Source organism: Mercurialis annua, linkage group LG7, assembly GCF_937616625.2.
Source record: "Mercurialis annua linkage group LG7, ddMerAnnu1.2, whole genome shotgun sequence".
Classification (NCBI taxonomy): domain Eukaryota; kingdom Viridiplantae; phylum Streptophyta; class Magnoliopsida; order Malpighiales; family Euphorbiaceae; genus Mercurialis; species Mercurialis annua.
The window spans coordinates 37,687,020-37,703,350 of record NC_065576.1 but is presented as its reverse complement, the minus strand read 5'-3'; the positions used below and the strand labels follow the sequence as shown (position 1 = coordinate 37,703,350).

The window sequence follows — 16,331 nt, the reverse complement described above, 5'->3', positions numbered from 1 at the left end:
ATCACTTTCTCTCCCTAATCAAACAAACCAATTTCCTAGTCATATTTTTCTATTACAATAAAAAAAATTAAATTGATATAATATTTTTTTTATGAATAATTGATATAATATTTTAATTATAGGAAAGTGTCATATATGCCTTTAACGTTGACTCAAGGCCATTTATGTTCTCATAATTTGAAAAGATGCAAATATACCTCTAACGATTTTAAGTAAACTGGTTTGGCCACTAATGTTCTTCAAAAAACAGGTAATATATGCCCTAACCGTAAATGTAAGAGACTAAATGAGACCGTTTAAAAATGTTACGGGTATATTTGCACCTTTCCGACCCATGACGACATAGATGATCCTGAGCCAAACATCAGAGACATATATGCCTTTTATCCCTTTAACTATAGAGTTAAATATTTTTTTCGAAATAGAGTACAAGCCAGATATCTACTATTTGCAACAACTATATATTATTTAGAAATTACATCGTCTATATGCACGCCAAATGATTCACGTCATATACTGACGGTATGATGCTGCAGCCGACGTTTATAGCGTGTAATTTCATAGCCCTGAGTTTGTAGTCTTCCATCTTCTTGAGAATATATCCTCCATCTTTAATATTCTTATATTGTTCCTTTTTTATCCAAGATGCTTCAGTCGATGTTCGTAACCCGTACCCTAAGTCTCTGGTAGGCCTGTGCATCGGTCGGTTTCGGTCGGTTCGGTGAACCGAACCGAAAAAACCGAAACCGAAGTTAGGTTTAAACCGAAATAAATCGAACCAAAAATGTCGGTTCAGTTCGGTTTAATTCGGTTAAAAACCGATTTTTTTTGAATTGTTTTTTATTTTTTTATTTTAAAAAATTTAAAATATATTGATTAGAAATATTTTATATGAGTTATTTTTATATTTTATCTATTATAAAAAAATAATTAATGTATATATTAGCTATAAATAAATAAATAAATATATTAATTTTATTTTTAAAAAATAATAAAAAAAAATATTAATTCGGTTTTTTTTCGGTCGGTTCGGTTTTTAGAAAGCCAAAACCGAACCGAAAACCGAATATCAAAGTTTCATATTATTAGAAACCGAACCGAACCAAACCGTTTTAACCAAAAAACCGAATCAATATTGAAATTTCGGTTCGGTTCGGTTTTTCGGTCGGTTCGGTTTCTGCACACCCCTAGTCTCTGGTCTTCCGTCTTTATTCATCGATAATATATATAGCCTCCATCTTTAATACTCTCATAATTCTCCTTTTTCTTGTGCAAGATGGAATTTGAACGCAAGATGGAATTTGAACGCAAGATTTTAAAATTTTGGACCTTAATTTTTACCACTTGAGTTAGTGATCATTGGCTGAATAAATATATTAAAGTTAATTTTACGAATAACAAATATTAAAATAAACCAAAAATTAAAGATTTTGAACTAAATTATAAGATTAAAAGTTACATGTTATATATTATATATAAGGTGTAATGGTGCTAAGAAAACTAAATCTTTTTGACTTTCTAAAAGTCTATCGAAACTTTTTAAAAGTTATAAATCAATGTCAATTTGATCAATTTGATGAAAATCTATCCAATTTTTTAAATGTTTTTCTAATGCTTTTTAAAAAATACACAATCAATTGCCACATAGACAATTAATCATTTGGAAAAATTGAATAAATTTCCAGAAAATCAGTCAAATTGTAAAGTTTAAAATATTTAAAAGGGTTAATTTTATAAAAAGTCACGACCTTTACACGAATTTTCATTTTAATCACGACTTTTAAAAATTACCATATAAAACCATGACCTTTTATTTTTTTTCAAATCTATCACCGACTATTTTTCCGGTGAATTTTACCTTTCATTTTTTTTTCAAACTTGCGGGATTATGGTGGCCACGTCATCAAAAATACACCAAAAATTGGTTTGGTGATAGATTTGAAAAAAAATAAAAGGTCGAGATTTTGGCAATTTTTAAAAGTCGTGATTAAAATGACAATTCGTGTAAAGGTCGTGACTTTTTATGGAATTAACCCTATTTAAAAGCTTGGGTAGATTTTTCTAAAATAAAAAAAGTTTGACTTTTTGACACCATTAAACTTATAATACATTATATAAGGAACCAATGAGATATAATTCAAATGGTATAAGCGCCGGAAAATAAATTGTTAGGTCGTGGGTTTAATTCTCCAGCAAGCGCTTTTCCTATCTAATTAGGGCTGAGCACGGTTCGGTTCGGTTCGGTTCGGTTTGCAAAAAGTCGAAACCAAACAAAACCACCTCTATAAAATCCAAAACCAAACTTCACTCATCGGTTTGCGGTTATCTTCGGTTCGGTTCACCGAAAAGGTCGGGTTTTTCGGTTCGGTTCGGTCGGTTCACCGAATAACAAATAACACATAAAACTCAAATCATAGGTCTAAAATATCCATCTTTAGACAAAAAAAACAGGTCTAAATATAAAAATTAAATAATTATATACATGATTTATTATACTAATCAAGTGTAAATATAGTTTTACATTTTTCTAAACCTAAAACTAAAATGCAATTTATTACATTTCTGTCACCAAATCTAAAACTAAAATACAAAACATTGTTGATTTCCTTTGAAGCTCTTTCTTTAGTCACAGATTTGCATAAATAGCTAGACCTGCAAAAATTGAAAATAAGAATTTAATTTAATCAGACATTGAAATGAAAAATAACAAACATATGTTGAAATATCTAAGAATTAAACAGATTTGTTCAAAATCTCAAAGAAGAAAACATAGAATAAAAGACAGATCTACAAAAAAGATATCAATTTTAATAAAAAACACGGAGTACTCATCGGAAAAGTATATTATCTCTACATACACATAAAATTTCTTAGAGTAATCCATATGCATGTGATTTCTGGATGGAACAAACCTTTAAAAATAAGCTTTTGATGGAAGCCATCTTGTATAAACATGTATAATAAGCATCTAATAGCAAAACCTCGAACTCTAGCCATCGAAAAGCCGACGAATTTCACACCTGAATAACCATTAAATAACAGTGAAGCTTTTTGCAATAAAATCTTTCAACTATGGAGAAATAGATGGAGGACAAGGGAAATATTTGGGTGGGAAAGAATTGGAGGAGGAGAAGAAAAATGTTTGGGTTAGAGAAAATAGGGAGAAGAGATGTGAGACGGCTGGAACAAAGGTAAATTAGGGTTACAATTATAAAGGTAGGTTTTATAGTGTGTATCATTTGTCTCTTTTTTTTTTATCAGATCTTTAAAACGACGTAGTTTAGGGGTTTTTCGGTTTTCGGTTCGGTTCGGTTAACCGAGCCTTAAATCCAAACCATAACCGAAAACCGGGATTTTTAAAAATCTTAAACCAAACCACTCCATGTTAACCGTTTTAACCACTCCATAATTTTTTTCGGACTGGTTCGGTTCGGTTTTCCGGTTTGGTTCGGTTTTTGCTCACCCCTATATCTAATTATCACAAAAAAAATACATATAGATATAAAAAGTATGGAATGAAAAGCGGAAAAATACTATGCATAAATTTTGTGTAACAATCAGGACTGGAAAACTATAAATAAATAAAAAACAATTAAAGAATTTTTCCTTAAATATAATATAAATAACAATAAATAAATAATTGTAGAAAAACAATTAATCTCTTAAGTAGGATTAAAGCATAAATAAAAATGTTATTAAAAAAATTATTTAAGTATGAAAGTCAAATATAAAAATACTATTAAAATACATTTTCGAAAGTCGAAAGAGTTTGAATTTCAAAAACAAATACTAAAAACGTCCTCATTTACATACCTTGAGCAACAATCTGTCTACCCCATTTTATGGGTCAAGTAAAGAATTTAAAATAAATTTCCCGACGACGTGTACGTTATTTGCATGCATGCTTTCGAAATTTGCTTGCATTATCTTCTCCACTACATAGTCTTGTATGAATTTGTTTTTTTTTTAAATTATTATTGTTATTGTATATATGGATTTATTTAAAATTCAGTTCAAATAAAATTTAGATATTTCGATAAATTAATATCTTCTAAAAAGTTAAGAGCTGAAAGTTATTTAAACTTTAATTAGTTGCTTCAAATAATAATGACTTCAACTTCAACACATAATCTCCAGTAAAATTAACAAATACCGGTGGCCATCTTCATTTAAATGATAGGTAGATGATTTCAAAGTATTATTTGTATGAATTAACAATAATACATGCATTATGCTTAAAACAATCATCATGGAAGTATTAATTAATTAATTAATCAATCAATTGCGTGTCTTTAATTTGTTGCACTAATCAATAGACTCTTGGTCACATGGAAGTTGAATTTGGACCACATTATCCATATACAGCTTCTTTTATTTTCTTAATTAAAAACTCAAGTTCATTAGATGAAATGAAACGAAAACTGTACAAGAATCAGAATGTTTATGACTCTTCTGATAATAATAGATGAATCATTATAAAATTAAATAATAACAATGTAAAAACAGGCCGGATCTAAAAAGAGTTTATAGAGAACCATTATCTATTTTATTATTTTAAATTTTTGAAAAATTGTAAAAATAAAATTCAATAGTATAATTTTTCCGTTCTAAAATTCTAGCCTTAAAATTTATATTTTATCAATTGTATCCATCTTATCAATTTTCAGTTTTATCTTTTCCACATTATGGAACATGTTTGGATTCGCCGTGGTCATCTGTAAGAACAATTAGCCATTTAATAGATCATCTAATTACAATAATACGTACAAATTAAAATATAATTTTTAAAAAGTGAAAAATTTAATAAACATTATCATCCAAAATTATCCAACATATTTATCATCTTTAGAGGAGATATTTTATGCAGTTATGAAACTCCTATAATCTTTTTCAGAGATTAAATGTTAAAGGCTCGTGAACTATAATTATATCATTGATGCTTGAAATCCTAGTGATTCTGTTTCAATCGGCTTCGTCATTCTTAAAAAACGTCGAACTCTCCAATACATGTACAATAATCAAAACACTAATACATAATGAAAGCGGTGTCAAAATGACAGATAAAACTATCAAAACATATGTAAAATTAGTGAAAATTAATACTCTCTCCATTTCATTTTGTTTGTCATATTTTTATTTTTACAAAGAAAATAATAAATGTAATAGGCAAGTATTTTTATATTTTTTAGGGTTAATTACATATAAAATCACCACCTTTACACGAAATTGCAAAAATAACATGACCTTTAAAACGTGGCAATTCAGGGCACCACCTTTCATTTCTTTTCAAAAACAACATGGGCACATTTTTAATGGCATTTTTGCTGACGTGGCATGACACGTGTCACTCCTATTGGGTGTCCAAGTCAGCAAAATTTTATCTAAAAACGTGTCCATGTTATTTTTAAAAATAAATGAAAGGTGATGCCCTGAATTGACACGTTTTAAAGGTCGTGTTATTTTTGAGAATTCGTGTAAAGGTGGTGATTTTATATGTAATTAACCCTATTTTTTACTTTTACATTAAAATATAAAATAGTCAAATGCACCATTAATGTTATACATAAATTTATGGCTTAAACCACCTAGAGATCCATGTATTTACACTTATTTTTCTGTAGGTCCTTATATTTTATTTTTATATTATCTGGTCCTTCTATTTATATATTTTTGATTTTCAGATTCTTTTTGAATTTGTTTCAGTCCCTGTACTTATAATGTTTTTTCCTCCAGTCTCTCTACTTACAATCTTTTTTTCCTCCAGTCATGCAAAAGGACTGGAAAAAAATCAAAAATGACCTGAAAATAAAAAATAGATAAATACAGGAACCAGATAATTTTAAAATGAAGTGTAAAAACTTACAGAAAAAAAATATAAAGTACAAGAGTCTTTAAATGGATTTTGCTTAAATCCATTTATAAAACGGGGTTTACTATTCGCCGCCCCAAATTACTGGCCACCGCCCCAAAAATTATCATTTTACTCTTATTGTAAAAAAAAAAAATTCTGAACCAAAAAAAAAAAATGTGTTCTCTCAAATGATAGTAGTCCATATTTACTAATTCGATTAAAATGACGGATAACGCTCGTAATTCGTCGGGAAACGAATATCCACCATCCGAAACTAGCGTATCCGGATTTGCCGAGGTATTTTATCTATTTTACGTTCGTTTTAATTTTTTTTATCTTTTTTAAATATTTTTAAATGGTCCATCGCCGACAGATGGCGATGGACCATATGGGCCATCGCCCAACGATGACCCATGGCCGCATGGGCCATCGCCCAACGATGGCCCATAGCCGCATGGGCCATCGCCATCTTTGGGCGATGGCCCATATGGTCCATCGCCATCTTTCGGCGATGGACCATTGGGCCATCACCCAATGATGGCGATGGCCCATGCGGCCAGCGATGGCCCAATGGATCAATTGTCCCTCGGGGACGATTCCGTCCCTGAGGGACAATATTTTTCATTTTTTTTTAATTTAAATAAATAAAAAAAATTAATTAATGAATTTAATTAATGAATTTAATTAATGAAATAAATAATTAAATGTCTTTAAATTAATTAATTTTTATTAGTTAGAGATCAATTAAATTCTATTAGTTATAATATAAGTTTAGTGTTTTAATTAAATTTTATGTGGACTACTATTTATTTGTTAGTGTTTTTAATTAGAGTTTCGATTAAATTTAACTTTTTTTGCTAGCGAATTTTTGTATTCATGTGTTTAATGTTATTTTATAATTGTGATTTTATTTAACTAGTGTAATTTTAATTTATTTTTCTGAAAATTGTTACAATTATTTTCGTTTTGCAGGTTCATTTAGAAAATTATGGCAGTGACGGTATCGATTACAGTGAACAGTTTTTTTATGAAAACGGGTTTGAAAGTGATACCGAAGCAATAAATTGGGCAAAGGGAATTGCTATACAGATTGGGTTTGAGCTGGTTATTTCGTCTCACAAGAAAGGGGGGTTGGTAAAACTTTTGAGATGTTGTCGGGGTGAGAGATATAGAGGGTTGCACACAGATTTAGATTCTTTTGCACGAAAGAATACGAAGACGAAGGCCTGCCAATGCCCTTTCAGGATTGTGGTGAAATTTATTAATGGCACATGGACTGTTCTTGCGAAGTCTGGGATTTCAAGTATGCACAATCATGCGTTAGCTGTGTATCCTGAGGGACACCGTCAGATGAGCGGACTGAGCGCTGCGGCCAAAATGATTGTGCGGGATATGAGTGCGGCACAAGCTAAGCCGTGTGCTATTTTGGCGGCTGTTCAAGAAAAATTTCCATCTGACAACCCTACAAGAAGACAAGTTTATAATTACAGAGATAATTTGAGAAAGTCCAGCTTTGAGGATAGAGATATGGTAGGTCAGTTTTTTCATTTGGCTCTGACGCACAACTATTTACACTGGACGCTTTCTGAGGAGAGCACAGGTGTGTTGACCCATCTTTTCATGTCGCATCCTGACTCCGTGCGGTTAGTCCGAACTTACCCCTGGGTGATCGGTATGGACTCCACGTATAAGACCAACAAATACCACATGCCTTTCTTTGAGATTATCGGTATGACCCCTTCTAACAAGAACTTCTTAATTGCATATGCAATTATGAAGGATGAGACTGAGGGGAGTTACAGATGGGTGTTGGAAAGGTTGAGGTTTTTGATTGGCGACCACCTACAGCCGACTTGTATTTTTACTGATCGAGAGTTGGGGCTGCTTAAACCAGTGAAAGAGATATTTCCACATACCCCTCATCTGCTTTGTACGTGGCACATAAATAAGGATGTAGAAGACAAAGTGTTCAAACTGTGTGGGAGAGACACCGCAATAACTGATACTTTCATGAATGGGTCGTGGAAGAAACTTATTAAGGCTCAAACAGAGGAACAATACGTAGCAGCTTTGACCACTGTGAAAATGCGGACTAGAGCGTTTCCAGCTGTGATGCAATATCTTGACCGTACTTGGTTGGGGCACAAAGAGAAGTTTGTATCATGTTGGACAAACAAAGTCTTACATTTTGGAAACACCACTACGTGTAGAGTGGAGAGTGCACATGCTCAGCTAAAGCAGTGGCTCAACTCTAGTACCGGTGCTCTAGACACAGTTTGGACGAAGGTGGACTGCGTTATACAGTCCCAGTTGACTGATATTAGGTATGTTTCTGTAATAATTAATATTTTCTTAATAATAAAAAATAACGTTGACATTATCATTAATTTAGTGTGTTGTCTATATTGGCAGGAAAACACTCGAGGGCTCCAGACAGACTATAGGCGTCCATCGACGAGGTTATCCATACGACCATGTCTCCTACAAAGTCTCCCACTACTGTCTTGATTTAGTGGCGAAGGAACTAAGGCGTATGAGAGAGTTGAGTTGTGATGTTCTAGTTCGTTGTGGTTGTGTGCTGAGAACAACACATCAGATTCCGTGTGCATGTGAGCTGAAAGCGGTGATTGATGCAGGTACAATGCAATACTTTTTATTTCGATAGTAATGTTCTTATTGAAAGCTAATATAAGTGTCGTATATAATATTGTCAGGTGTTCTGATTAGTCTGGACAGTATCCATTCATTTTGGAAGACGCTTGTTATCGGTGACGGGGTTGAAACATCAGAACAAGCCGATTATGCCGCTTTTCAGTCAGAGGATCATCGGTACTTTTGCGGGGTTGTGGAGGAGGTGATGTCTCAAGATCCCTCTATTGTGCGCGACATATCTCATATTATAAACGAGCGACTTCATCCCGAAGAATCTGCTTATCTTGAACCAGAAGTAAAGAGCACGGTGAGAGGTAGACCGAAGGGGAGCACATCCACCAAGCGGAACCCGAGTGTTTGGGAGTACAGTCATGGTCGTGGCCGTGCCAAGTCATCACAAGTTCATCACAAGGTCGGGGCTACAGTGCTCCTACATCAGGTAAATATATTTTTTATAATAATAATGCAGCGAAGTTAATATATTGTGTATAACAATAATGTCAATATATGTTTTATGCAGATTTTATCCCGAATTCAGAGCTTATTCCTGGAATCATATTGCCATTTGTCACGAAATATGTGGACGTGGATGGCGACGGGAACTGTGGGTTTCGCGTTGTCGCAGATTACATATACGGTGATCAAAACAAGTGGGGTTTCATAAGAAGAAGCATTGCAAATGAACTAACCGGCAACCCTGGCCTATATGACGGTCTTTGCAGTGATGGGATCCAAGCGGCCATTTCACGTATTAGGTGGGAAGGGGAGGCATGTGGGCGCGATCACTGGATGCAGGTTATAGATGACTTGTTCCCCATTGCCACTCTCTTCAATGTAGCTGTCATTTTCATAAATGGCGCGACGAACTCACAGCCGGGTTTTGGTACGTGTACAATTCTGCCTTTACATTCTTCTGATATCGACTCACGGCCACTGAGAGATAGTGATACTATTTTTGGGTAGATACGCTCATTTTGTTCGTCTAGATTTATGTGATAATTTTCCAGTCCCTCCTATTGCCTCCTTGTGGTTCACAAACAGGGATGCTACCGTTGAGTATTTGGAGGGATTGTACGTTCTCAGGAGAGCGCAATGGCAGAGATTGTTAGATGCTTCTGTTTGAGGCCGTGTCACTTGTTTTACTTAGTAATACATTTGGTTGGTGTTGTTGGCAAATATATATGTATTTGTGTTTTACAGGAAGTCCCTGAAAATGGGTGATGCTACTATTATAGAGGAAATGCTGCCGAATTTTTGTTAGAATTTGTTGCTAAAAATACTCTGTAAATATAATATGTGTTTTTTGGTTGGTGTTGTTGGCAAATATATATGTATTTGTGTTTTACAGGAAGTCCCTGAAAATGGGTGATGCTACTATTATAGAGGAAATGCTGGCGAATTTTTGTTAGAATTTGTTGCTAAAAATACTCTGTAAATATAATATGTGTTTTTTGGTTGGTGTTGTTGGCAAATATATATGTATTTGTGTTTTACAGGAAGTCCCTGAAAATGGGTGATGCTACTATTATAGAGGAAATGCTGCCGAATTTTTGTTATATTTTGTTGCTAAAAATTATATTTTTCAAAATAATGTGTTTTTAGGTTGGGATTGATGCTATATATGTATTACATAATAGAGTACTAAAAAACATCACTTAATATGTAGTACTAAAAAACATAATATAATAGAGTACTAAAAAACATCACTTAATATGTAGTACAACAAACAAAATGAAAAAAAACCATAATATAATAGAGTACTAAAAACAATAATCTCAATCTGCCAGCCGCAAGTCTGCAATGAGTCGCTCCAAGTCAGTGGTCGACTCAGATATGCTATGATCTATCTCCGGAATGGCAAACGGCGCACTAGCCGCAGTGATACGCGTGAGATTTCTCTGGCTCAGGGAACTGAAACGATTTACCCACTACAAAAGGAAAGTAAATTAAGATCAGTTAAACAATTAAATATATATATATTAATTACTAAGTTAATAAAGACTTACATAATCAATGTTGGAGCGAGAAGGACGGCCTCGTGAAGCTGTAACGTCAGAGCTAAGGACCTGCGGGTGGGAAAATCGTGCGTACCACTCCAAGTACGCGGGATGGCAAGCTCCAGCAAGAACAGTGGCTGGCTCGAGCAACGTCAAAGGAAGCATGCAAGTCATAGGAAAACCCTGCCAGCCGTCGACCGCACCAATCTGAGCCATCTCCACATTGTACAACTTTGAATTCCACGCCCTAACGGCCTTTTCCGGCCGAAGAATAGGCGACGGTATGCTCTGCACATACCCCAGCTGACGTACAAATCTGGCGGACATGTACGGCTCAACAATGTCCCTGTACACTATCCAACCCATGTAAGCAGTCCGCTGAAGGACTGCAGCAGGGTCACCACCAAAGGGAAGCCACGACACCTGCCCAAAATATAGAAAATTATTAAAAAATAACATGTTAATTTAATTCAACTAAATATAGAAAATTGAACTATACAATTACATTCAACGTACCTCGTCGGCAGTCAAACTGTCTATGCGGGCACGCAATGACTGAAGCCGGATCTCTGTGCACTCTGTCCCGGATACACTCCAACTACACGCTCGAGGAGTGCCAATCTCTGTAATCAGCCTATCTCTCTGGGGTCTGAAACATGGAAAATACTCGTATATCCAAGCCTGGAGAAGTGTCAGACACCCAGACAAACCGTGACAGTCGCCTCTGGAGGCGATTCCTAACTGACGAAATAAATAGGCCAGTGTAGCAGAACCCCAAGAATAATCCTTCGCGTCTGCGACTCCATCCCTAACCTCCCAAAGACAGGCTGGTTTAACCCGGTGGCCAGTCTTATCGACGAAAAGAGTGCAACCTAGCGTCAGCCACATCCACGCTATTGCCTCAACCTCAGCACTCAAACCCCGTCCACAATTCCTAAAAATGGACTCAATCAGAACCCCTCCATTTTCATAATGCTTCGTCGAATTAGCTAACAAGTCATCCATAGAGATCCCTAAAATCTCTATACAGGAGGCAAGCAACAACTGTTTCCCGGGCTTATCTGAAAACATATTCCAGCCATGTATTATTTTAAGGAATACAAAATAAATTATTAAAATGAATATGTAATTTAAACAAAAATATAGTAAAATTTACCTGAAACCACTTTTCCGTCCACAGGAATACGGAGAATAATCCACACGTCATGCAGTGTAATGGTCATCTCCCCGAATGGCAGGTAAAAAGAGTTAGTATCAGGCTGCCATCGCTCCACAAATGCAGAAAGGAGCGGAATATCCAAGTGACTGAACATAATATCAGGGAGATGCCCCAAACCACTCTCGGCTATCAGGTGTTTGACCTCGTCTGAGGCGTCATGATGCCATGCTGACAGCCTCTTACAAACTGCATGTCTACTCTGACACTTCAGAGTGCCTCGCTCCTCCTTCCCTGTCCATATTCCATAAGCGACATGTCCAAGGAAACTGGGAATAATACTCCCGTCCTCAGGTCCACCTGGCACTGGATCACTAACAGTCCAAGCAGGTATTTCAGTCCTGGCTCTTCTACTCGTCACTGAAATTACAATTACAACAATTAACATAAATTTAATATCTTTTAACTATTATTATTAAATTAATGAAATAATTAAATTTTATTTACCTGATGACGTTTCAGCAATAAACTGTCCATCTTTCCCCTTTTTCCGTCGAATGTTCACGATTGGTCCTAAACTCTCGTCCTCAGAAGTCTCAAAATCAGCATCGTCTATCCGACGGTCTTCCATGTCATCATCCTCCATCCGATCATCCTGTATCTGATCATCGACTGGCGTCTCACTAGCTCCCTCAATAGCAGGAGTCCCCTTCTTGTGTCGTCGGACTGAGGCACTCACACCACGCTTTCGAACATTTCGCTGTCCCGACTCCTCAAAATCAGCTTCAGCTATAATAGGCTTACTCTTTCCCCTGCCACCATTACCGGGTCCTTCTTTCTGCAATTATCAATTTTACAATCAATAATATTAATTAAATTATACTATTAAACTTAAGCAAATAAAAATATATTAATAAAATTCTAAATTGTAAATACCTAAATTTATTTAGTCCGTAAAATTAAAGATTATTTCTTAAAATCTAAAATAATATCACTATCAAAATTAAATTTAATTAAATCTATATAATAAAATTTAATTAAATAAAAAATTATATTATACAACCTAAAATTATACTACTAAAATTTAATTTAACTACACCTATAACTAATAAAATTTAATTTAATTACACCTATAACTAATAAAATTTAATTGTATTTTTCAATTAATTTTTTTTAATTAATTTTTAGGTTATTTTATTATTTATTAAATCGATTAATTTTAATTTTTTAAATTAAAAAATATATATAAAAAAAATTTAAATCGATTTACGGCCCTCGGACGGCGGCGGCGGCCAGGCCGTCGCCGGCGGGTCCTGACCATCGCCGGCGACAGCCTGCACCGTCGCCAGGCGACGGCCTGCACCATCGCCCGGCGATGGCGATGGTGCAGCAGACCATCGTCGGGCGATGGCAATGGTCCAGCAGACCATCGCCATCGGCCGGCGATGGTGCAACCGGTCATCGCCATCGCTGGACGATGACCGGTTTCCGTAAAAAAAATTAAAAAAATTTAAAACTGAAATTAAATTACTTACCGGAGGTCCCCGTCTTTTATCTTTCGCCAATTCCGACATAAATCGGCTCCGATTATTGCTTGAGATTTTGTAATGGATTTTAGAGAATTTTGGTTTGAGAGGAAGTTGAGAGGATGGTTTTTTTGTTTTTTGAGTTGAAAAAGGATTAGGGGTAGTTTGGTCAAAATTGGGGCGGTGAGTAGTAATTTGGAGCGGTAAATAGTAGTCCACTTATAAAACTCATGAATTGCAAGGGCAACGAAGGAAACTTTGTGTTGATATTAGAGGATGACATTCTTTTTGGACATTAAAAAATGTACAAAATGACAAAAAAAATGGGATGAAAAGAGTAATACTGAAACAAGCTATTTAACTAATAACCATGGGTAGTCCAAAAAAAATATTGTAGAGAATACTATGTTTTATAAAAATATTTGTAAAAATATTTTGTTTTTAAAAATTTATCTTTTTACTTTTTTCCGAAAATTTAATTTTTAACTCTGAAAATTTGTACAAATACTCTGTTAACTGTTTCAAACTGTTTTTTAGAAACCATTTGAAACTCTATTTGAAACTTGAAAACGGTTTCAAATTATTTTTTAATAAACCGTTATAAACCGTTTGAAACCCTATTATAAACTATTTTTGAAACGGTTTATAAAACAGTTTCAATTAAATTGTATTTTTTTTGAAACCGTTTGAAACTCTATTTGAAACTGTATGCGAAACGTTTTGTAAAACGGTTTCAAATTGTGTTTTTTGAAACTGTTTGAAACTGTTTACAACTGTTTGAAACTGTGGAGTAAAAAGTAAATATTTAAATTTTTTAGGTATATTTGCAAACTTTCAGTTTATGAGGTAAATTTTGTAAATATTTTTAGTTTTTAAGGTATTTTGCTAAACTTCCCAAAAAAAATTCAAGGGGACGAGATTTTTTTTACCGAATCATATATTATTCAATTGTTTTTTCTTTTAAGTTTCTTATATGTTCAATTTAAAATATTTGAAAAAATCATTACATACCTCATAAGACTATTTTTTATTATTATTACCTCATCTATTTATACAATTTATTAATTATCTACTATTAAGGTGCATAATTATAAAAGATAGCGTTGTGAAATGTGAAAATTCAGAAGTAAAAAAAAACAAAAACAGTTACTCTGGATATACAACAGTAAAAATATTAAAATTTGAATTTTAAGCATATATATACAAAAGAATTCAAAAATTAAAGAAAAAATAAATAAAGATAAAACATAGTGTATATTATTTTATTTGGTCATTCGACATCAGCTTTTTTATTCTTTTGGCTAAATGGCATATGTCGTTTTGCTATTGTTTTTAAATTTTTTATGCCAAATTATATTGTATTTTATATAAAGAAAATGAACAAAAGATCATTTCACTCGTTTAACATGACACGAAATATTAAAAACGTTCAAGTTTGTAAAAGCGGATTACTTTTTTCATGTACTTGGCAAAACCGGATCGGTTTCACCCTTCTCATAAAAAATAGTGGGATAACTGTATTAAAAAATTCACTATAATTAATTCTAATTAATACTAATTAACTATATTTAACATACTAATCAATTAATCATGATTAATTCAAACTCTAATTAATAAAAAAATATAGACTTTTCTGCCCTTTTTATATGCATCTTCTTCCTCGTGCTTCACCGGCTCCTCCTTCACCGAAAAACTTAAATCACCATCTCACTACTAGAACATTAACAAACAAGCACTAGAAATTCAACCAAAAAAAATCAATTAAATCTAAACCTGAAGATAAAATGAATCCTAAAGACATTAACCCAACAAAAAGTATAATTTTGAACCCAATCAAACAAAACTATTGTTGCTCCTCAAATAAAGAATGACTAGTTGTTGCTCCGCTCCGAGGTTGATGATGTTGTTGTTGTTCAGAGATCGTCGTTTCCCACAGCTGCAACGAAGGAGGAGAATAATGGCGAACGGATGTGTAGATGGAGAGGGACTTTGTCTCCTAGTTTGAATGATATGTAAGTATTTTCAAAATTATTTCATTTTTGCAATAAAGTGTTGTAATAAATTTTTAATATGATACAAGTACAAGATCCAACTGTTTGTACCAATCTCTTCATTTTGAGTCACGCAAAAGGACCTGTTAGAATGGTCAACACATTTAAGGGATACTATGTAAACGGCTTCAAATTCCATACTCAGGCATACGGGTAGTCTACTTAAAGGAAACACAGTATGTCGAAGGAAAAAAATGACTTTTATGGAGTGTTGACAGCCATAATTGAATTAGAGTATCCAACTCTGCCAATGAAGACGACCGTCATATTTAAATGCGATTGGATTGTCCCAACGAAAAATTTCGGCACAATCACTAATATTTGATACAACATGGTGGATTTTAATCATAGGAGGAGGTACAATAAATACAAACCTTTCATCTTGGCCGAACAGGTCGACCAAGTTCATTATCTTCCATATCCGAGTAGAAGACGGGATAAATTACATTGGTGGGCAGTTTGTAAGATAAAGGCGCGATCCGAACTTGACATGCCCGATGGGATTGTCCCGGCTTTCCAAAACAAAATTGAAGAAAATCCCCTTATCGTTGCAACGGACGATAATCCGCTAAATTTAGCTCATCAGAATGGAGAATCCGAAGAAGATGCGATGTCCATCCCTCCTATCATAGAAACGGAAGTTGATTTTCCGCCATCCTCATTAGACGAAGATGAAGACAAAGCGAAACTTGAATAGTGTAGAGTATTATGTATTAGATATTTTGCAGCTTTTGTCAATTGTACATACAATTATTCACTTTATAATTATGTTTCTATTTTTTTTGAAAATTAAAAAAGTTTCTTAATTAGGTCCATATTGTTTGCATATAGTTATTTAATTTGTATAATTGCTTTCACTCCACAAAGGCTGACAAGAGGGTCCTAGTGGACAAGAGGGCTCGGACCATGAATGTAAGTTTTAAAACTTATAAATCTTTTATTTTGTTAGTATTAGATTAGGTTAAATTGGAATTTGTTGAAATTTAATAAGTAAATGCTAGATTAGGTTTGTTGAAAATGCATGTTGGTTGTTTGTGAATTGTATATGTTTGCAGGGTGTCCTTGAAAAAATTATAGAGGAAATGTTGCCAAAATTTC

General features: G+C 33.9%; 2 protein-coding genes and 1 long non-coding RNA gene across 3 annotated transcripts; 1 reads left to right on the top strand and 2 right to left on the bottom strand.

Annotated features, from left to right (window-relative positions):
• Positions 1-2,433: 2,433 nt before the first annotated feature.
• On the bottom strand, positions 2,434-3,443 carry LOC126656643 (uncharacterized). Its single transcript, XR_007633280.2, has 2 exons — positions 2,913-3,443; positions 2,434-2,652 (listed from the first exon to the last, which is right to left on the bottom strand). It is a non-coding gene; the product is annotated as an uncharacterized LOC126656643 (long non-coding RNA).
• A 2,945-nt stretch (positions 3,444-6,388) lies between these two features.
• On the top strand, positions 6,389-9,724 carry LOC126657141 (PKS-NRPS hybrid synthetase cheA-like). The gene is made up of 7 exons (XM_050351780.1): positions 6,389-6,451; positions 6,824-8,175; positions 8,264-8,487; positions 8,566-8,976; positions 9,024-9,386; positions 9,490-9,620; positions 9,704-9,724. The coding sequence occupies exons 1-7, from the start codon at positions 6,389-6,391 to the stop codon at positions 9,722-9,724; spliced, it is 2,565 nt and encodes an 854-aa protein (XP_050207737.1).
• Positions 9,725-10,278: 554 nt separating this feature from the next.
• Positions 10,279-13,281, bottom strand: LOC126657140 (protein MAINTENANCE OF MERISTEMS-like). Its single transcript, XM_050351779.2, has 6 exons — positions 13,192-13,281; positions 12,164-12,494; positions 11,657-12,076; positions 11,017-11,561; positions 10,510-10,923; positions 10,279-10,431 (listed from the first exon to the last, which is right to left on the bottom strand). Exons 1-6 carry the CDS (start codon positions 13,228-13,230, stop codon positions 10,279-10,281), a joined length of 1,902 nt encoding a protein of 633 aa, XP_050207736.1. The 5' UTR covers positions 13,231-13,281.
• Positions 13,282-16,331: the final 3,050 nt, after the last annotated feature.

Excerpts from the sequence above, each read along its gene's own strand:
- LOC126657141 (XM_050351780.1), top strand. The coding sequence starts at position 6,389 with ATGGCGATGGCCCATGCGGCCAGCGATGGCCCAATGGATCAATTGTCC. Across the intron at positions 6,452-6,823 it reads TGTCCCTCGGGGACGATTCC|GTTCATTTAGAAAATTATGG; the intron begins GTCCCTGAGGGA and ends TTCGTTTTGCAG. Across the intron at positions 9,387-9,489 it reads GAACTCACAGCCGGGTTTTG|ATTTATGTGATAATTTTCCA; the intron begins GTACGTGTACAA and ends TTGTTCGTCTAG.
- LOC126657140 (XM_050351779.2), bottom strand. The coding sequence starts at position 13,230 with ATGTCGGAATTGGCGAAAGATAAAAGACGGGGACCTCCG. Across the intron at positions 11,562-11,656 it reads GGACGGAAAAGTGGTTTCAG|ATAAGCCCGGGAAACAGTTG; the intron begins GTAAATTTTACT and ends ATATGTTTTCAG. Across the intron at positions 10,432-10,509 it reads CTCGCTCCAACATTGATTAT|TGGGTAAATCGTTTCAGTTC; the intron begins GTAAGTCTTTAT and ends TTCCTTTTGTAG.